This window comes from Bactrocera neohumeralis, unplaced genomic scaffold (genome assembly GCF_024586455.1).
Source record: "Bactrocera neohumeralis isolate Rockhampton unplaced genomic scaffold, APGP_CSIRO_Bneo_wtdbg2-racon-allhic-juicebox.fasta_v2 ctg1779, whole genome shotgun sequence".
Classification (NCBI taxonomy): Eukaryota; Metazoa; Arthropoda; class Insecta; order Diptera; family Tephritidae; genus Bactrocera; species Bactrocera neohumeralis.
In genome coordinates, this window is record NW_026089840.1 from 5,761 (window position 1) to 28,132 (window position 22,372).

At 36.4% G+C, this 22,372-nt stretch overlaps 1 protein-coding gene across 1 annotated transcript; it reads right to left on the bottom strand.

Moving 5' to 3' along the window:
• Positions 1 to 20,416: 20,416 nt before the first annotated feature.
• Positions 20,417 to 21,092, bottom strand: LOC126766584 (putative nuclease HARBI1). Its single transcript, XM_050484341.1, has 3 exons — positions 21,082 to 21,092; positions 20,886 to 21,021; positions 20,417 to 20,832 (listed from the first exon to the last, which is right to left on the bottom strand). Exons 1-3 carry the CDS (start codon positions 21,085 to 21,087, stop codon positions 20,423 to 20,425), a joined length of 552 nt encoding a protein of 183 aa, XP_050340298.1. The 5' UTR covers positions 21,088 to 21,092; the 3' UTR covers positions 20,417 to 20,422.
• Positions 21,093 to 22,372: the final 1,280 nt, after the last annotated feature.

Here is a 22,372-nt window from a genome sequence, read left to right on the forward strand (position 1 = left end):
TCGAGCCGTACTATGCGTATGACATTTCCGCAATGTCACATAAGTATAAGTATGTAATCGTCTTGCAAGATTATCTTGTCTGCAGAGATACGATTTTATCGGGTCACCAAGTGATCGCACGGTGAATGTGGAGGTAGTGTTTTTTGGCGGCTGGACCATATTGTTGACGTCTATATGGCGTTGAGGGTATTTCCACTTATATCTTTTGTGGAGTTATTTCAAATATTCTTCTTTCCATCGTTTGCAGAATTTTTGATGGAGGTACGTCTGTCAGTAATATTGCCATCTTTGTGCGAGATACTTAGATGCGACCAAGTCTTCTCAGTTGGAGGTTCTGCTAGGGATTAGTACCATATCGTTGACGTCTATAAGAAATGGCCTGGAGTTAAATGTTTAATTTCGTTGGGTCTTCATCGTTTGCAGAAGTGTTGATGGAGGGCGAGTTTTTTCAAGCATCTTTGTGAAACGGTTTAGATGTGTGCGTTTTTTGAAAGTGGGTTTCTGGTTCTGGGACACCTTTAAGAAATGGCTCTTTAAAGGTTATAAATTCGTTCCCAGAGTCCACCCATGTGTTAAAGAGTTCCTGGATGATTAAAATGCCAGTTGATGTTTTGGTACGGATTCACTAGCTGTTAATTAATTCTTCATGAATTCTCGTCGATCTTTAATTAAAAGTTTAGACGCTCCAACGAAATTAGTACCATTGTCCGAATAGAGACCGGCGGGATATCCGAGCCTGGAAAAGAAACGCGCGAATGCGGCCATGAATGCGTTGGTGGTGGTAGATGTATTGGTTTGGTTGCAAAAAAAAAACAAATACGCATACATAACGTTTTGTGATCAAACACGCTCTGCCGGTGTAATTTTTTATGTCATAGGGACCGGCGTAATCGATTTCTGTTGCTGCGAATGGACGGGTTAAGGTGGTACGTTCTGCGGGTAGTGCTGCCATAATCTGAGTAGAGTTGCGCTTTTTGTTCAAAACGGAAGTTTTGCACTGTTGAATGGTAGTCTTGATGAGGGTTTTCAGATCCCAAAATTCCGAACGCATGAGTTGTAAGACTAGCTGGTTGCTATAGGGTAGTATTATCGGATAACGCTCGTTGTATGTTAATTCGGCCGAATTGCTCAACCGGCCATTAACTCGCATTATTACTTTGGGATCGATTAAAGGGTTTAGGGTCAAAATTATAATTTTTTTGGGTATGCTGGTTTTTGGGTAAAAGCTTCATACTCTTCCTGGAAATGCTTCTTTTGGGATTAAATAGTTAGCTTCGTGTGAGTAGTGTTGAACTCTTCTGGAGTTATTTCCAACGTTGTGTATGACTGTTGTGATTTGTAGGATGACGCATTCGAGCAAAATCTGAACAAATATGCTACAACTCGAATGGCTTTGGGAAAGGATGATAATCTATCCAGCATATCCTCTTGTGTTGTGTTCACGAAGGTCTTGATTGGCCGAAGTTCCAGTGTTGTATCGATTGATTTTTTGGTAACTGGGCAATGTTTTGGGTCGAGTGTTAGCCATTGGGGTCCGCGCCACCAGAGGTCATTATTAATCATTTTAGAGATGTGCTTCCGCGAGTAGCTAGATCTGCCAGATTGTCTTGACTTTCGACGTGAGTCCAATTTTCGATTCCAACCTTTTCTGCGATTGTTGCAATTCGGTGGGATACAAAGATTATCCATGTGCATGCCGGTTTGTTAAGCTATGAAGGAACAATTGTGGAATCTGTCCAAAGGTGAGTACCATATTATGTAATACTTAGTTGGGGTAGGGTCGCATGCACTAGATTCGCCAGAAGAACAGCTCCGTAAAGTTCTAGCCTTGGTAAAGATATAGTTTTTATTGGGGCCACACGTGTCTTGGATACCAAAAGAGTTTTCGAGGTATTTGTGTTTGTAGAAACACTGATGTATGGGGCTGCTGTGTAAGATTTTTCAGATGCATCAGAAAATCCGTGAAAACTGATGGCCGCTGATGTCGCAAAGTGGGTCCAAACCCATGATTCTTTGGGTTTCGTCCATAGCTGAGTCCATAGCTGAGGTATGCTCAGCCGCTCCAGGGTCAGCCTTGGGACCCACGAACCCTTAGCAAAAAATATTTACTTTTTGTAATAGATGTATCCACACCCCTTATGTGGACAGCCAGACCAGCTTATATTTATATGGCGAGTCAGGTGGAATCGATTGGATTTGGTGTGCCAGCCGTTGGTTCTTGTCGAAGTCGGCACAGTAATTACGGTAAGGTGGTGGTGCTTCTATATTTTGGTAAAGAGTAGTCACTCCCAGACACGGTGTTGACTGTACGGTACAGTGCTGTATTCTATGGATCTCCTGCGAAGGAGAAATTATAAAAATATTAATATGTCAACCGAACGCGTTGACCTACGGTTAGCAACTCTTCGAGCACCATTCCTTTTCTCTAGTCCGTACTTACATGCGGGTCGCCTGTTAATCGCGTTAGTGTGGTAACGGTGCACTATGGTGTGCAAGCAGGGGTACTGACGCTGTTCGAGGCAGCGCAGCTGTGACTGGTATATTAACGGTGCACTGGTGTGCAGGCTGCGGTAGTGACACTGCTCGAGGCAGCGCAGCTGTGATATCGCTGTATCGCAACGCAACTGAGACTACGATTGAGCCATTGCGCGCACTGATATCACACCGAGTTGGTGTGATATCGTTTCGACGCAACGCCTGCGAAAACTAACACATCGATTAAGTTATAAGGCAGAGTCACTGCCAGCACTGGTATTACACCGAGGTGTAATACCTTTTCAACGCAGTGCCTGCGAAAACTAACTACTTCGATTGTTTCCCCCCCTGGAGCAGAGCCATTGCAAGCACTGATAACACACCGATTGGTGTGTTACCTTTTCAATGCAATGCCTGCGAAGACTAACAACATCAATTGGGCAGAGCCATTGCGAGCACTGGTATCACACCGAGGTGTAATACCTTTTCAACGCAATGCCTGCGAATCCTAACAAAATACCCAATTCTACTGTGTATAAGGCAAAGCCATTGCGAGCACTGGTATCACACCGAGGTGTTATACCTTTTCAACGCAATGCCTGCGGAGCCTAACAAAATACCCAACTCTAATTGCGTGCACTGGTAACCCACCGTGGTGTACTACCTTTTCAACGCCATGTTTACAAAAACTAACTTCTTCATTTACCACTGCCTATTGCATAGCGCAGCTTTGGTCAACGTAGTGAGGTAAATTGTAGGCGTAGCTTTGGTCAATGCAGTGAGGTGAAGTTTAGTAAGTGTAGGATATTTCTAGTATGGTGGAAAGCACTATGTTGAGGTATGGTAAGGATGAATGATGTACAGTGTTGGAGTAAATTATTGTAAGGTGGTAATAGCCACGTTACACAGTATTTGGCGATACATTGTTTTAATATCTGCGTTGATATAATACAATACGATTCGAAACATTCGCCATTTTACTACTAGGTCTGCTTGCAGAATGGGTCCAGTATGTAGTACATCATTGAGGGTGTTCCTGTTTTGAGGTGAAGCATGATGCGTTGAATACCACTCGGAGATGAGTAATTATGCGATCCGGTTTGATGACTGCGTGCTGTGGCAGATAATACGTTTTCGGGGTCGTATTCTATTTTGGTCATATGACCAAGTTCCAAATACTCGTAGATGGCCTTGTCGTATTCCGTTTTTATTTCGGGTTTTCTCGATATATGTGTGCCATGTGTCTTGAGTTGCAAAATTCTAAGTTTTTGGGATTTTAAAGGGTAATGTTACCACATATTACGCTCATTTGAGTTTCTGTGGGTTGTATTTTTATAAATTTGCTCACAAACTATATTTAAAGTTGAGGACAGAGGCTTCCTTGGAACTCTTCCAACTTTCCAAAACTGTGTGAGCAACTTATTTGGGGTCATCTTATTGAAAAATGACATTATTGAGGGTGAGAAAGGGTTTTCTGGTGTGGGTCCGGATAGAATCAACTGAATTCTGTTTCTTGGGCTAGTAGGGTTTCGAGTACATTTCTCCGTACACCACTGATAATTATTTGTGGGTACAGGTCACTTTCGTTCAAGATGTCGACAGGTCTGTGTTTATAAAAGTGAGGGTCAGCTAAACTAAAACCGAAATCTGTATTAGAAATGGTCGTATTAAGTGAGTGAGTGGGTAAATTATCAGTTAAAGTTTTTAAGATAAACGCGTGTATTGTTATCTTAAACTCATTTCTTGTCGGGGAACGAAGGGCGAGTTCACAAATTTTGGTGGGTGTTGCAGAAACGATGTTGTTCAATCCAGTCACTTGTGCATTTTTTTGAACGTGGGTAAGTCCAATTTTCTCTGAAATTTCTCTGAAATGAAAGCAGCTTCTGACCCGGAGTCGACGAGTGTTCGAGCTGCGTATAATAGCCTTTGTATACAATTTGGACTATAGCAGTACCTAACAAAATCTGCTTCCCACTAAAGGTTTGTAGGTCTTGGGTTTTATTTTTAGTGGACTGTAAGAGTTTTGTGTAGGCTTGCTGATTTTTATTGGTATTAAGGGTTTGAGAGGTACTACTGGTGTTTGGGTCAAGAGGCGGGTTTGAGGCTTTCGATCCTTGCGGGGGGGACTGGGAAGGGGTTAGGGTATCCCTATGCAGCAGTGTGTTATGTTTCTTTCTGCATATTCTACAAACATATTTCCTCTTCAGTCTCTGAAACTGTGGGATAATGCAAGACAATTGAAGCAATAACCATTATGGTGAACAATAATAAGTTATACAGTCCACATACATATATTAGATAAGACAGAGGCAATAAAATAAACACATAAATATACATGCATATATATGCAACACATATACATACATACATGAGGCACGTATGCATTTAAATACAATACGCATGCACTCAAGATATGTAATATAAACATATTTACTTAGGTTTGGGCAATTGATTACAAATGCACTTGTGCACTTGAAAACAGCCCAAACCATACAACATAAATTATATGACAGCACACACACACATGTCTTAAATTGTATACTGGAAACAACCCCATGTGGTGTGCTGTAACATACACACATACGCATATATTTAGTTAGATAAGATAGTTTGAAAATTTGTATATAAGCAAGAAAAATACAAAATAGATTTCAGATTTGAAGAAAATCTCAACGGAAAAGATTATTTTTTAATTACACATTTTACTTCCCCCCACCAGTGGTAAGGGGTAAAAGAAAATTTAAAAAATAAAAATTTCAAATAAAGGAGCCGTTAGCTATCACTTATTGCCCCCCACCCGAGGTAAGGAATAAGTGACGCAAACTGCAATAACCTTTATTAACATTTTTTGGTCCATTCGAGCCTCAATATTTTGAGCTCAAGCGACAATAAACTCAATAATTGAGTAATATAAAAAGCCTTAAACTGAGAATAAGGAACAGGATACGTAAGCCGTAATAGCAAAAGACTATACGCAAAAATCCTTTAATTGCGATTCAAAGGGATACTCAACTGCTGTGAGTCGAGGCACAGCAAGGTCAACTAGGCGACCAATCAATAAACCTCCAACGATCCCTTTGAAGAATAAAAGCGCAATATTAAATAAACTGTCAACATGGGAATCAACAGAGGAAAGATCCTTGAGAACCAACTTGACATAGCGGAAAAAGTCCTGCAAACATATAATAATATAGCGGGCAAATCGATAAGAAAATCAAAAGTTGAAGAACTAAATAAATATGTTACTAAAATACAAAAAGATTTTGACGCTAACCACGAAAAACTAATGGCGGATGGTATAGGTGAAGAGGACTACTTTAAGTCAAATTCTTATGACAACACAACAGAGCAAATTGAAGAAATGATTCAACAATTCAAACAAGCTCTTAAAGATGAAGTTGAATTTCCATTGCCAGAAAGAAAGCAGAAACCACAATCTGGCACACAAGAACAACATCAAACTACGTCAGACAGGAAATTTGCTATTTTTAGAAGGAAAATTGAGAACCTCCGGAAGCAAATGACTGAATTGAGTTTCGAAGTGGTTGTCAACTCTGATCAAATTGCATATTTGGAAACGCTGTTTAATAATATAGAAAACATGTACAGCAGTGATCTTTCAAAACATTTTAATTTGGAAATTGAGGAAGCTTACGACGAAATAGTAGCAGAATATTATAAAGAGCTCCCTCGTCTAAAAAATGGCTTAAAAATTGAAGAGCCAAAAGTAGCATTTCGTCATAATTTGGAATTGGAAAAACTGAAAATTCCAAATTTCTATGGGGAAATAAAAGAATGGGCTAATTTTTTCAACGTGTTCCAAGACATGGTACACAACAACGATCAAATATCTAGCTCAGAAAAAATGCTTCGTTTACGCCTTTGCTTGAAAGGTGAAGCTGCTCGTCTGATTCAACATTTACAGATATCAGCCGATAATTACAAAGCAGCGTGGAGTATCCTTAAAGAAAGGTACGACAACAAACGGATTTTGTTCACAACACAGTGGGACAGAATAATGGATCAGCCAGTCATTAATAGTGACAACGCCGAAAGTGTAAGGCAGCTGCTAGACACTACAAACGAATGCCTCAATGCAATAAAGTCATTGGGCGTTAAAGCAGAAGAGGCTGATCCCTTTATAGCTCGAGTCATTGTACGGAAGTTAGACAAGGAAGGGCTCAGATTATATGAGCAGTTTGTAAGAAAGACCAGGGATATTCAGAAATTATCTGACATTCAAGGATTTCTGGACCAACACTTCCAAACATTAAAAGCAGTAGAGGATAAACAACAATTATACAAAAACCGCAAGCTGCAAACATATAAAGCAAACCATATATCTTTCAACGCAAGGCAGCAAAGTATAAAATGTACCTATTGCAAGTTATTAGGTCATATAATTACTGATTGCCGAAAATTTAAGAATATATCCTTAGAAGAAAGACGTAAATATGCAAAGGATAAAAAAATTTGCTACAGATGCCTCAACCATAATTGGTTCGAAAATTGTGATAACAATTTAAAATGCAAAATTTGCAATAAAAATCATAACGAACTTCTACATCCAGAGTCTGGGGATAGTAAAGCATCAATGTCTACAAAATCAACATCAACAAAAGTAATTCTGGCCACAGCACAAATAAAAGCAAAAGCGGCGAATGGCGAATATATATTGTTAAGAGCTCTAATTGACCAAGGGTCTCAAATAACATCAATATCTGAAGAAGCAGCGCAGATATTAGGTGTACCAAGGACAAAAATCCAAACAAAACTCCATGGGCTGGGAGATACTGTGGTTGGCGAATCAAAATTCAAGGTGCAGGTACAAATAAAACCAAGATTCCTAAGCCAACATGTGGAAAAGGTAGATGCAGTAGTTTTATCATCACTAACCACTGCGCAACCAGATCAATCATTTAAATATGATATGAAACAATGGAAAAATTATACACTTGCTGACCCATTGTTTAATAAAGCAGATAGAATAGACATGGTAATTGGTGGAGACATTTTTAGCCGAATCATTGAAGACGGTGTCAAAAAAAATAACGGAGTCCTTGGACAAGCAACAAAGTTCGGTTGGATTTTATCCGGAATCATCAAACAAAAAAATTCAGTAAAATAACATCCACGACTACCAACCTAGAGCGATTTTGGGAACTGGAGGAAATACCAGATGAAAACGATATCGAAGAAGATGATGCATGTTTAAAGCAGTTTGAAGAAACCATCAAACAAGATGATGATGGGCGATTTATTGTAGAAATCCCTTTTAAAGAAGATAAAGATTTGGGTGATTCTCGCAAACAAGCTGTGGCGCGCCTCGTTTCTATGGAAAATAAATTTCAAAAAAGCAATAAACTAAAAGAGGACTACCATCAATTCATCAACGAATATAAGGACCTTGGTCATATGGTCAAAGCAAATGATCACTTAAAAGGTAAATATTATCTACCACACCATGCAATAATACGAGAAAACAGTTTAACAACGAAGTTACGCGTTGTATTTGATGCATCTGCAAAATCTTCGAACGGAAAAAGCCTCAATGACATCATGTTTTCCGGTCCTAAGCTTCAGAGAGACATATTTGACATTCTTCTCAAATGGAGACTTTGGAAAGTAGTTATCACTGCTGATGTGGAAAAAATGTTCAGGCAAATAAAAATTGCTGAAAAGGATCGCGAATATCATAGAATTTTATGGCGCGAAAGTCCGTTGAACAAAATTGAGGAATATAAGTTGACCACAGTGACTTATGGTACTGCATCAGCTCCATATTTAGCAGTACGCACATTATTTGAAATTGCAAATAAATGTCCAAATAAACAGCTCCAAACATTAATAAAAGAAGACTTCTACATGGATGACCTTATGACTGGCGCAGATTCAGTTAAACAATGTCAAGCCATTCAAGAAGGCATCAGCAATCATCTTCAAATCTTTGGATTTCATCTTCGAAAATGGCTTTCAAACTGCAGTAGCATAACACGAAATATAAAAGCGAAAGAAGACAACGAAATAATTCAAATTAAAGAAAATGAAGCAGTGAAAACTCTTGGACTATATTGGGATCCAAAACAAGACGAATTCCAATTCAGAATTAATTTGACAAATGCCAAAAAGACCACTAAAAGGAGCGTTCTTTCACAGCTTGCTCAAATATTTGATCCACTGGGTTGGCTCTCACCAATAACAATCATAGCAAAGCTATTCATTCAGAAACTTTGGATGCAACAATCCGACTGGGATGAGCAGCTATCAGAAAGTCTACAATCAGAATGGTCGATCTTCCTAGAAAATATAAAAGATTTGGAAAACCTGCGTATCCCACGATGGATAGAAACACATTTGCAATCCGAGGTTGAAATACATGGATTTGGTGATGCTTCCGGAAAGGCGTATGCTGCAGTCATTTATGTTAAAATTGGAAATTCCGTAAAGCTGTTAACTGCAAAAACAAAAGTTAATCCGCTTAAAAATCGGAAAACATTACCTAAACTAGAACTTTGTGCAGCTCATTTGCTGGCGAAATTAATAAATAAAGTTTATAAAATCATCACAAGAAGTCATAAAGTTTATACATGGAGCGATTCTACAATAACCCTGGGCTGGATTGACACATTCAAAAACAAAGATAAGTTTATTAGAAATCGAGTAGAAGAAATCCAAAAACTTATACCACAAGCAACCTGGAGACACGTAAGCACAAAAGATAATCCTGCTGATTCAGCGTCAAGAGGTATATCATCTCCCAAATTATTAGGCATGGATATTTGGTGGTATGGGCCCAAATGGCTAGCATTATCGGAAAACCAATGGCCAACAGTTGCAGATATCAACACAGCAACAATACTAATGACATCAAAAACCGAAATTCAATTCATCGACAACCTAATAAATCGATATTCTAGCTGGTTAAAGCTACAAAGAGTAGTAGCTTACTTATTACGCTTCGCTAAGAAAAGCTAAGATTCGCACTCGCCTCTGTGCAGCAAAAAACGCACGCCAACAAACACAAGGAAGGTTCGACGTCGAGAAGCTGCAATCACAACAGACAGCCGAACGATTTTCTACTCGGCTTGCACTCCTGCTCTCTGAGAGCACTAGTCAACAACTCGGTATAAGGGAACTGTGGGACGGCATTTCAAATTCCTTACGTACAGCTGCAACCGAAACCATTGGTTTTCGGAAAGAGCAAAAGAACAGCTGGTACGACGAAGAGTGCCGTGTCGCAGCGGAGAGAAAACAGGCTGCCTACCTCGCCACGTTACGATCGACCACTACACGTGCGAGATGGGATAGATACCGAGAGTTGAAGAGGGAAGCGAGACGCATTTGCAGACAGAAGAAGAAAGAGGCCGAAATGCGTGAGTACGAAGAGCTTGATAAGCTAATGCTCGAAAATTCTACGAAAAAATGCGGCGGCTTACAGAAGGTTTCAAGACCGGATCATACTCTTGTAGAACCCCCAAGGGTGATCTAGTCACTGATGCCCAGAGCATAGTTAAATTATGGAGGGAACACTTCTCCAGCCTGCTGAATGGCAGTGAACGCACAACACCAGGAGAAGGAGAACCCGATTCCCCAATCGATGACGATGTAGCAGACGTTCCATTACCCGACCATGAAGAAGTTCGAATAGCAATTGCCCGCCTCAAGAACAACAAAGCGGCAGGGGCCGACGGATTACCGGCCGAGCTATTCAAACACGGCGGCGAAGAACTAATAGGGAGCATGCATCAGCTTCTTTGTAAAATATGGTCGGACGAGAGCATGCCCAACGATTGGAATTTAAGTGTGCTATGCCCAATCCATAAAAAAGGAGATCCCACAATCTGCGCCAACTACCGTGGGATTAGCCTCCTCAACATCGCATATAAGGTTCTATCGAGCGTATTGTGTGAAAGATTAAAGCCCACCGTCAACAAACTGATTGGACCTTATCAGTGTGGCTTCAGACCTGGAAAATCAACAACCGACCAGATATTCACCATGCGCCAAATCTTGGAAAAGACCCGTGAAAGGAGAATCGACACACACCACCTCTTCGTCGATTTCAAAGCTGCTTTCGACAGCACGAAAAGGAGCTGCCTTTATGCCGCGATGTCTGAATTTGGTATCCCCGCAAAACTAATACGGCTGTGTAAACTGACGTTGAACAACACGAAAAGCTCCGTCAGGATCGGGAAGGACCTCTCCGAGCCGTTCGATACCAAACGAGGTTTCAGACAAGACTCCCTATCGTGCGACTTCTTCAACCTGCTCCTGGAGAAAATAGTTAGAGCTGCAGAACTAAACAGAGAAGGTACCATCTTCTATAAGAGTGTACAGCTGCTGGCGTATGCCGACGATATTGATATCATCGGCCTCAACACCCGCGCCGTTAGTTCTGCTTTCTCTAGGCTGGACAAGGAAGCACAGAAAATGGGTCTGGTAGTGAACGAGGGCAAAACGAAATATCTCCTGTCATCAAACAAACAGTCGTCGCACTCGCGACTTGGCTCTCACGTCACTGTTGACAGTCATAACTTTGAAGTTGTAGATAATTTCGTCTATTTAGGAACCAGCATTAACACCACTAATAATATCAGCCTAGAAATCCAACGCAGGATTGCTCTTGCCAACAGGTGCTACTTCGGATTGAGTAGGCAATTGAAAAGTAAAGTCCTCTCTCGACGAACAAAAGCTAAACTCTATAAGTCGCTCATAATTCCCGTCCTGCTATATGGTGCAGAGGCTTGGGCGAAGACAGCAACCGATGAGTCGACGTTACGAGTTTTCGAGAGATAAATTCTGCGAAAGATTTATGGTCCTTTGCGCATTGGCCACGGCGAAAATCGCATCCGATGGAACGATGAGCTGTACGAGATATACGACGACATTGACATAGTTCAGCGAATTAAAAGACAGTGGCTACGCTGGCTAGGTCATGTTGTCCGGATGGATGAAAACACTCCAGCTCAGAAAGTATTCGACGCAGTACCCGCCGGGGGAAGCAGAGGAAGACCTCCACTCCGTTGGAAGGACCAAGTGGAGTGAACAAAAGGCGAAGCCAGGTGCTTCGCTTGGAATATCCAATTGGCGCCACGTAGCGAAAAGAAGAAACGACTGGCGCGCTGTTGTTAACTCGGCTATAATCGCGTAAGCGGTGTCTACGCCAATTAAGAAGAAGAAGAAGAAGAAGAAAAGAAAAAATCAACACTCTTTAAATTTGTCTGTAAAAGAATTACAAAGAGCAAAAAATATAATCTTTCGACAGTCACAAAAACAATTGAAACAACTATTAAATGGCAAACAGCTCAGCAATAAAAGCAAAATTGTCAACCTCAACCCATTTTTAGATGAAAATGGCGTTATGAGAGTTGGAGGTAGGCTGACAAAGGCGGAATTGCCTTATAGTTCAAAACACCTAATAATTCTTTATAAATCAACTTTAACTGCATTAATAATTAAAGATGCACACCATGCTACAATACATGGTGGAAACCGGTTAACAGAAGCACTTATCAGGAGACAATACTGGATAATCGGGGTTAAGAACGCAATAAAAAGTTGTATTCGAAATTGTTGTAAGTGTATACGATACAAACAAGTCTCTGCAAAACAAATTATGGGCGATCTACCAGAATTCAGAGTATCAATGTCGAGTCCGTTTACTTATACTGGAGTTGACTACGCTGGACCATTCCAAATGAGATGCTCGAAAGAACGTGGACAAAAGTCCTTCAAAGGGTACGTAGCAGTTTTTATATGCCTCTCAACTAAAGCTGTTCATCTTGAGGCAGTCAGTGAGTTATCATCAGACGCGTTTTTGGCAGCACTAAGAAGATTTTTCGGCAGAAGAGGAAGGTGTCTTCATATCTACTCGGACAATGGATCCAATTTTGTTGGAGCAAATAAGTGGCTTGATAAAGAGTTTAGAGCAGCAATAAAGCAAAACTCAGATGTAGCACCAATTTTGGCCAACGAACAAATAACTTGGCATTTTATTCCCCCGGCAGGCCCACATTTCGGAGGAATGTGGGAGGCAGGTGTAAAAGGAATGAAATACCATTTAAAAAGAGCCATCGCAGATACAAAATTAACTTTTGAACAAATGTCTACGGTATTAGCTCAAATAGAGGCATCTTTGAACTCGCGTCCACTATATTCAATAAACGACGATAATAGAATAGATGCGTTAACACCAGGTCATTTTCTAATAGGAAGACCAATAAAGTCAATTCCATCTCTCGAACTAGATGTCAACTACTCCACATTAAACAAATGGAAGTTAGCACAAAAAATTCAAAGAGATTTTTGTAATCGTTGGAAAAATGAATATCTTCATACACTTCAGCAAAGAAATAAATGGAAAACTCCGGCAGACAATACCAAAGGTGGGCGATGTGGTAATACTAAAAGACGAAAACATACAACCAGCCAAGTGGCCTCTTGCTAAAGTTATAGAAACCCATCCGGGAAATGATGGGCGCGTTCGTGTGACAACGTTGAAGCTGCAAAATAGTATATTGAAAAGACCAATTCAGAAGTTGTGTCCTTTGGTAAGCGCAGCAGAAGAAGACCGGAAGGATCAGATAAAGGCAACTTACTTAGCCACAAATATTCAAAAGAAATAATAGAAATCCCAGCACAAGGTGTTCTTTCCATTGAAGCAGGTTGCACAGCCCAATACGAAGGTATCACATTGTCAAGTCATCAAATATTTACAACGCAAAATACAATCAGCTTAATACAAGATCCAATAATATCAGTAATACATGATATTACAGAAGACAAAATTGTACTGCTTCAGATTGACCGCATCAACAACAACAAAGAAGTCGAACAAATTAAGGAGCAGATCAATAGAATAAGTAATAATGATTTTAATTTAAGGGATTTAAATCTAAAAAATCATAGCGGACACATATCTCTTATATTAGTTATTATAATAATTGTAATTTTGTTTATATGTTATGTACGCTACAAATCCAAGCCAAAAGGCAAAATTACGATTAATCTTTCTAATCGCACAAACACATAATTTGTAATTAATTGTATAAATGTAATCTAAAAAAAAAATTTAATTATTATATTATTGTAACCACATTTTTGGCCCTCGGCAGTATGTTCAAATTACTTGAACAATAATAAGTTATACAGTCCACATACATATATTAGATAAGACAGAGGCAATACAATACATACATAATAAACACATAAATATACATGCATATATATGCAACACATATACATACATACATACATGAGGCACGCATGCATTTAAATACAATACGCATGCACTCAAGATATGTAATATAAACATATTTAGGTTTGGGCAATTGATTACAAATGCAGTTGTGCACTTGAAAACAGCCCAAACCATACAACATAAATTATATGACAGCACACACACATGTATTAAATTGTATACTGGAAACAACCCCCTGCCAACCACGGCTACCCGCTTGAGACAAATATTGCAATACAACTACACATTTTTTCTTTATACACTAACACCAACGCACATTTTCGGGTTATTTTTTATTTACCTAAATGCGATGAAAAAAAGTTTCTTTCATCTCTTGATTTATTTGAATGAGTGCGAAGGAGAACACATTATTGTCAATAGTGACAATAGAAAATCCCAAAAAGGGTAATAAAAAAACGATTGATAGCCGCATGTCGTTCGTGATCGTACTATCGTAAAGGAGGCTCGTACGACAAGAAGGTAAGTAAATGAATTTTATGTGATTTTTTAACAATATTTTGAAACTATGTAATTACTTCATTTATTTTTATAGCATTGGAAATTGGAAGTAGCAGCAGCAGCTATATCATCAGAAGCGGCAAATATCAATTGTTAAGTAAGTACTTATGTGAAAAAAGTGTGTGTACTTTGAAATTGGACTGCGCAGTCCAATATAATACGCAAAAATAAATATGTACATACATACATACGTATATGTACATATGTATTGTATGCGTTTAAGGCGGCCTGCACAATCCAAAATAATATGTGAAAACAAATGTTTGCTTTATATTTTAAATAATCGGATAATATTATTCTTTTATTTCAGATATTATTATGATTTTTATTTAATTATTCTTTCTTTTCAGATTTTATCACTATTTAATTAATCTTTGCTTTCAGAGAAAATTAATTTTTATTTAATATATTTTATTCTCTCAGATAATATTATTTTTTTTTTTTACAGATATTATTATCATTTTATACAATTAATCTTTCTTTTTCTTTTAGATATTACAAATTCAATGTAATTATTATTTATTTTCAGGTGTTAATAATCTTTATTTTATTTTCAGGTATTTGTGTTTTATAATATTTTTCCACTCTTTTATTTTCAGGCTGTAATAATTCCTTTCTTTAATTAATCTTTTTTCAGATATTAATTATTTTTTTAAATTAAACATATTTTTATTTATATATAAATTATAATAAATTTTATGTATAAATGTAAAAACTAAAATAAAATAAAAATTTTAAAAATTAAAAAGTTTTCTTTTAAATTTTAAAAGTAGGAAATGCTACCCTGCATCAGCTGTTTAAAATGCAACCCTGCATCAGCTATTTAAAAAGAGAAAATGCAACCCTACATCAGCCGTCGATTGGGGATATTAGAGCAGGACAGATATACTTTTTTATATGACACTGCTGAATGAGCGCAACAAAGATGTCTGATCACATGTATACGTACGTGAGTAGGTAAAATATCTGCCAGGCTTAAGAAACATTCTATATGTTTACCACCACGTTTACCACCATGTTACCCGCTAATTATCTGGTGTTTTACCCGCTCATGGTTGGCAGGGCCCCATGTGGTGTGCTGTAACATACACATACGCATATATTTAGTTAGATAAGATAGTTTTAAAATTTGTATATAAGCAAGAAAAATACAAAATAGATTTCAGATTTGAAGAAAATCTCAACGGAAAAGATTATTTTTTAATTACACATTTTACTTCCCCCCACGAGTGGTAAGGGGTAAAAGAAAATTTAAAAAATAAAAATTTCAAATAAAGGAGCCGTTAGCTATCACTTATTGCCCCCCACCCGAGGTAAGGAATAAGTGACGCAAACTGCATTAACCTTTATTAACATTTTTTTCGAAAGTTTTGAGCCTGTTTTTCAGTTGAAAAAAAGGTTGCCTCAAAATGGCGCACCCTAATATATATATATTTAACGTTTCTAAAATCGGCTATTTTCCATATACAATATAATTTCTTTTGATCATTTTTATATAATATATATATTTAAAGTTTTAAATCACCAACTAATTTTGTAACAATTTTTGAAGTGAATTTCGCAACAAATAAAAGGTTTTATAACGATTTTCGGAATTGGTGCATTTTGGTTTTTTTTTAAAGGAAAGTGTGAGTGGCTAAAGGGTGAGTTTAATATACATGGTCCTCCGAGCCATAAAGAAAGGCACTGTGGCTAAATAAAGTCAATAAAATTAAGATTTGTAAACAAAAATTAATAAAAATCTTAACGTGTGAAAAAGTGCAGCTATAAAAAACGAAAAGGTAATAAATAACAAGAGACAAAACCAATTAAAAAAGCAAACAACAAAGAACATATGTGCCAAAAACCGGTTTTGGCTAGCAGCAAGTGCAGTGACCAAACAAAAGAAAATATAGTATTATACATTAAAGTGGGCCAAAAAAAAATTTTTATTTTTTTTCTTAGTTACCATGAAAATCTCATCCGACATGACTAAAAACAAGTTCTGGTAAGATGAGCTCTTAATATTAATATTAAGAGGTGCCTCATCGACATTTTCGATTTCCCATATAAATACCACAGGAAATTTTGTTTTTTTTGTTTGGAGTTTTAATGTACACAAACAAATAATTGGTAAGTGAAGATCAACACTTATTCTTATAGGAAATTTAACGATCTACAAAAAAGGTCTAGAACATTTTTTGGCAGAGTCTACGCATTCAAAGTTATTCGTAGTTAAAGTCCAACAAAAAATTATAAAAAATGATTTCCACAATTTTTCATCTTATATTACAAATTGATGGCTGAGAAACATAACAAATCATATTTTTCGTAAAACTTATCGAGTGTTTAGCGATGTAACCATAGAATTTTCACAAATATCGATAATCGTTTAATAAAATCAATTTTTTAAGTACTTAATTTAAACAAAAACTTTGAACTCTACTCTGTGTGAGTGATACCTTAGAAACCTTAATTAAATAAATTAATAAGAGCCATTTTTCAGTAATTTTTCGATTGCATTACAACTTTTTATTTCATATCTCTCACATATTGTTTATTTCAAAATTAAACTAAAGTCTTTTTTGTTACAATCGGGAAATTTTTGTCGGTGATTTTTAAAAACTTGCAATAAATATTGCAATTGTTCTTTATTTTTAGGAAGACATTTGTTGTACTCCTCTATTAAAGCAACACCTCTTTCTGCTACATCATTGACCACGCTGAGACGCTTAAAAAATTCCTGATTCTCTTGATAGCTTTCATCCTGTGACCAAGGTTCCACATTTTCGTCAATGAAGTCAGTAGGTAAATCGAATGTTTGAAATATAGTAATTGACTTTTTCGAAACAAAGTCACTCAGATCTACTGATAAGAATTGGTCTGAATTTCCTGGCTCAATTTCAATTTTTTTTTTTTGGATCAGTGTTTATTTCTTTTGTATACAAAGCTTGTAGGCAAAGGAAGGAAGGGAGTAGCGTTTTTGGCTGTTCCTGCTATAAACAAAGTTGGAGAGATTGACGTAACCTTGAATAATATATATCTATAATTACAATAACTTAAACGGTAAAATACAAAAATAGTAATGAAAATTAACAATTACATAAGTTCAGCATGACAAGATTGCATGAATATCTTTTATGAATTAATCAAATAAAAATGAGATAAATCGAAAAAATATGATTTGTTATGTTTCTTTGCCATAAATTTGTAATATAAGATGAAAAATTGTGAAAATAATTTTTTATAATTTTTTGGTGGACTTAACTACGAATAACTTTGAATGCGTAGACTCTGCCAAAAAATGTTCTAGACCTTTTTTGTAGATCGTTAAATTTCCTATAAGAATAAGTGTTGATTCTCGCTTACCAATTATTTGTTTGTGTACATTAAAACTCCAAACAAAAAAAACAAAATTTCCTGTGTTATTTATATGGGAAATCGAAAATGTCGATGAGGCACCTCTTAATATCAATATTAAGAGCCCAGGTCTTACCAGAACTTGTTTTTAGTCATGTCGGATGAGATTTTCATGGTAACTAAGAAAAAAAAATACGTTTTTTTTTTGGCCCACCTTATTATACATACATATACACATATATATAATATACTGTGCTACAAAAGTGCATATATAAAAAAGACAAAAATATTAAACAAATAAACAAAAGTGCAGTGCAAAAAGCATAAAAATACGTATATTTAATTAAAAAATAAAAAATTTATAAACATAAATTACTACATCTAGGCCAAAAATGTACGGATAATTTTCTTTTCTGAAAACATAAATAAATAAAATCAAGAAACAAAATTTTACAAAAATTTTTAAGAGTTATCCAGTGCGAATAGTTCACATATAAAACAACAAAAATATATAAAAAAAACAAGTAGAATACAGTGCTGTGAAAAAAATAAAATAAATATATAAATAGAATAATAATAATAATAAATATAAATATTAAAAAAATTAAAACATAAATTGGGCGCGCTCTAACCATAAAAATACCAACAATTAACACATAAATCGGGCGCTATATAATTAGGAAAAAAAAAATAAAACTAATGCATAATTACATACATACATACTAGGGCGGGTCGATTTAAAAATCGCCCATTGCTCTATGAAATCTAGGGATCAAAATAAGAAACTTTGCCGAAGAAACCATACCTCTAAAACGAATTTTGATGTCCCCCAATTTGGGTCAAACTTTTGGGTAGGGGCAAATTTTGAAAAATTCCACTTTGACCCATTTAGAGTGCTCCAATCGAGTCCAAATGTATGACCGACCCCCACTAACTTTGGACGGCCGATCCACCCATGCCAGCGGCACACCCCCTGGGACTCCCCTGGGGGGTTCCTTATACAATCATTTCAAAAAATCACCAATTTTGGCTTTTACATGAAAAAATCAGCTAAATTGCTATGTTTTTTTTTATTTTTATTTATTTATTAATAATAATATCTATTTTTTCATGTAAATGAAAAAATTAATTTAAGTGAGTTATAGAAAAGAAACTAAAAAAAATTATTGTTTGAAGTCTTTTTTACTTTCAAGTCTGAGCAATTTCGCACGGCTCTCTAATGTCGTCGCCATAACAGCCTCTACATTTTCCGGTATAACCCGTTTGGAAACGCTAGCTAGCAATTGAACATGTCGTTCCGTTCCTTGTATGTGTGATGGAATTTTTGGATCATTAAACGGTGGATCATCTTGATTTAAATATTCTTTCAATGAATCGTACGGAATGCTTCGCGTGAATGGTGGTTCAAATGCGATATATATACGATATATATCATTCAAATTGATCATTTCCGTATAACTTGTGCAATTAAAGTTTATATCTGGTTTTTTAAAAACTATAAGTTCCATTGGGTCGTCAACATCGGTTCGATAGCGTAGAATTTTCTTGATGGCACAGTCGCGCTTTTCTTTCCTATCATCAAACAACATTGATAACAAGATATTTTCCGAATGCGCATAATATGAATTATCTTTAATTACTTGATTGACAATTTTGCGTAAACGAGGTTCTAGAAATCGTGATCAACCAATGAACTTGAAAAATAATGCACTGCCGTACACGACAGTGCTGTAATACTTGATATTGAAGTACATTGGCACATATCATTTAATTATAAATTCAACCAGAATTCTTAAATTTGCATTTGGATTTTCCGTTGCCACATACATATAATCGCAATAATCTAGCGGCCTTGGTGAGCCACCGAGAATGTACAATTTTCCCTGGTTTGATGTTAGCCAGATCCACCGGAACCACGCCGCTAGAAATTGCATGATACTTCGAATCGGTGGAAAATTCTTTTTTTTCTGGAGCAGGGGGCATATTTTGCAACTCCATTTTCTGGAAACCGCCCACCACCTAAAAATATATAACAACAAAATAATTAAAAATGGTTGACAATTATAATAAATGAGTGATAGCAATAACTTACCGGAAGAGTTTCACAAGTTTCGATTTGACGGCTCAGTTCTCCGGTTGCCGATCTTGGTTTTCATAGAGCAATGGGTGATTTTTTTTTGCCTCCCCACAAATCGACCCGGCCTAATACGTACTCTACAAAGGAGGAAACGGGAGCAAGAGGACACTAATCAAAGGAGGAAATTAGGAAAGGAACATTAAACCTCCTGTGTTTAATGTAGGACTAAACACAGGAGGAAACAGAAACGAAAGCGGATAATATCCCCAAAATTATATAATGCCCCTATTGCGGTTTTCAACCCAACTGCATTTCAGTCGAAGTTTAAAAATTCGGTATTGCCAACTTCAACTCTGTACAAGTGGGGTTGACTAGTATATAAATATACTTCAACTGCTTAATAGCAGTTGAAGTTCAACATTCGTGCAGCGAAATACAAAAAAATATTAAAGAAAAATGGAGGACGGGTAAAATAACTATTTTAATTAATGTTAAATTAATTTTAATTAATATTTTTTATAAATTTTTAGAAAAAATAAAGTTGCAACAAAAAAGGAATTCGAAAAATTGGTGGAGTTAATGGAGAAGTTTCCAGAAGTAGGAAGAGGAAAGCCACAATTTGGAAACAATCAATTCAAATTGAGGTGCATCGCCTCAAAATTGCTAATTTAAAATCTTCGCAAAGAATCTTCGCAAAGATTTTTGATATTGATATTGTTATTTAATGAATTCATTTAAATAAAATTTAAATATATGCCTGAATAAATAGCACATTAGAAAGAATAAATGAAATTTAATATTTTAATTATTAAGAGGGAAGTCATAATATTATTGCGAATTATTCGAGCCGTATCCTCTTCTTCTCTTTCTATGTCCAAAACATCATTGGTCATTGTAGTATTTGAAGTAGATGGTATTTCTTCCGGAGATTCCACTTGAAAGTGTTGGCAAATATTGTGCAATGCGCAACAAGCATTCACAATTTGCGTAGCCTTTTCAGGAGTGTAATGTAAACCTCGTACAGATAAAAGACATCGAAATCTACTCTTGAGTACACCAATTGTCCGCTCTACAATATTCTGGACCTTTGAGTGTACTGTATTGTAGCGTGCTTGGGGTGAAGAAGCTTCCGCCATGCGATAAGGCGTCATTAAAAATTTGTGCAGAGGATAGCCAGCGTCGCCTCAGAAATTACATTACTCCACTTATTTAGCAATAAATACGATAAAGTCTTACCCAAGATCCAAGTGTTATTCTGTATGTTGTTCTGTAAATGCACTTTCAAATCGCTAACATTGAAAACAAAAGAGTCATGATTTGCGCCTGCATGCCTAGCATCCACATACCGAATAGACATTTTATAATCACAAAGCTAAAAATTTTAAGAAATTATACCATTTTGTTTCTAATATAATTCAGATTTTATACATACAATCATCACGTTTAAACTGTGGTAGCCCTTTCTGTTAAGATAAAGATGTTGCACTTCTTTTCTTGGTGAAATTATGCGAACATGAGTTCCGTCGATGCAACTACTCCCGGGAAAGCACTTTTTGAATAAAATGAAACTTTTGAAGCGTTTTGCTCCTCCTCAGTCATTTGAATTTTAATCCATTGGGCACAAATATGTACGTTGTTCAATTATATTTATAATCTCTTTAATTTCCAAAGATAGCGTAGGTTGCGCCAACCCAATGTTAAAATCATTTCCACTGCATTTTTGATAACCACCGTCAGCAAGGAAACGCAGAGTTGCGCATAATTTTAATATAGGAGGTATGGCCGTTCCTCGCAGACGTTATTTAATCGAAAATAACTTATGAATCTGCAACAAATATTATTAAAAAGCAACTCAATTGTGAAAAAACTATGGCTTACTTTGCATTTGGAAGCTTCAATGGATTTGAGTGATCACGAAGGCTTTTTCGTATACGTAGCACATCAATTTTGCCCCCAGTATTTTCGTCATTGTAATATAAATCAAAACTTATATCCATTTTTTATTTATTGTTTATTATATATGTTTACTCACTTTTTCGCGAGCGACAACTGAATTCAATTGTTTAAATATGTCGTTTACAAAATTTTAGCTGTTTCACTATCTGTCAAACTTCACTTTCTTAGGTTGGCAACGCCAATCATACTTCGACTGAACTTAGTTGAAGTTCGCAATACCGAAAAAGAGTTTGGTTGATCTGAAGTTGAGTTACCTTAACTTCAATTCGACCAAGTCGGGTTGAAAACCGCAATAGGGGCATAAATATATGTACTGTATTCTCCCAAAATTCCCTTAAGGCGAGACAAAGTAAGTCATTTCCATTTTTTATGAACATATGTAAATATGTATGATATCATACGGTTTTATCAAATATAAAACCTATGTATATAATCCGTTTGAACAATTTCTAAACGGGAACAAAATACAGTTGAAAAATATATCATCCATATATCTTTGTGTATACAAACACACCCACTACAACAGAGAACAAACAAATTATATTCAAGTATTTACCTACAAATCTTCCCAGCATTAACCCTTCTGTTTCTTCAAACAGTAAGCAGGATTGCATAAAATTGGTAAGCAAAAGGCATAAAAAGCAAAATTTCCAATGCGAGAATCAATACAAACATACATATTTACATATGCACTCACGCAAATCTTACTTATAAAATATATACATACATACAAACATTCAAATATTAATATACTAGCTGACCCGGCG

What these genes read in the sequence shown, in the direction of transcription:
- LOC126766584 (XM_050484341.1), bottom strand. An exon ending in GAATAACACTTGGATCTTGG is followed by an intron (nt 20,833 to 20,885) that starts GTAAGACTTTAT and finishes GTAATTTCTGAG; the next exon opens with GCGACGCTGGCTATCCTCTG.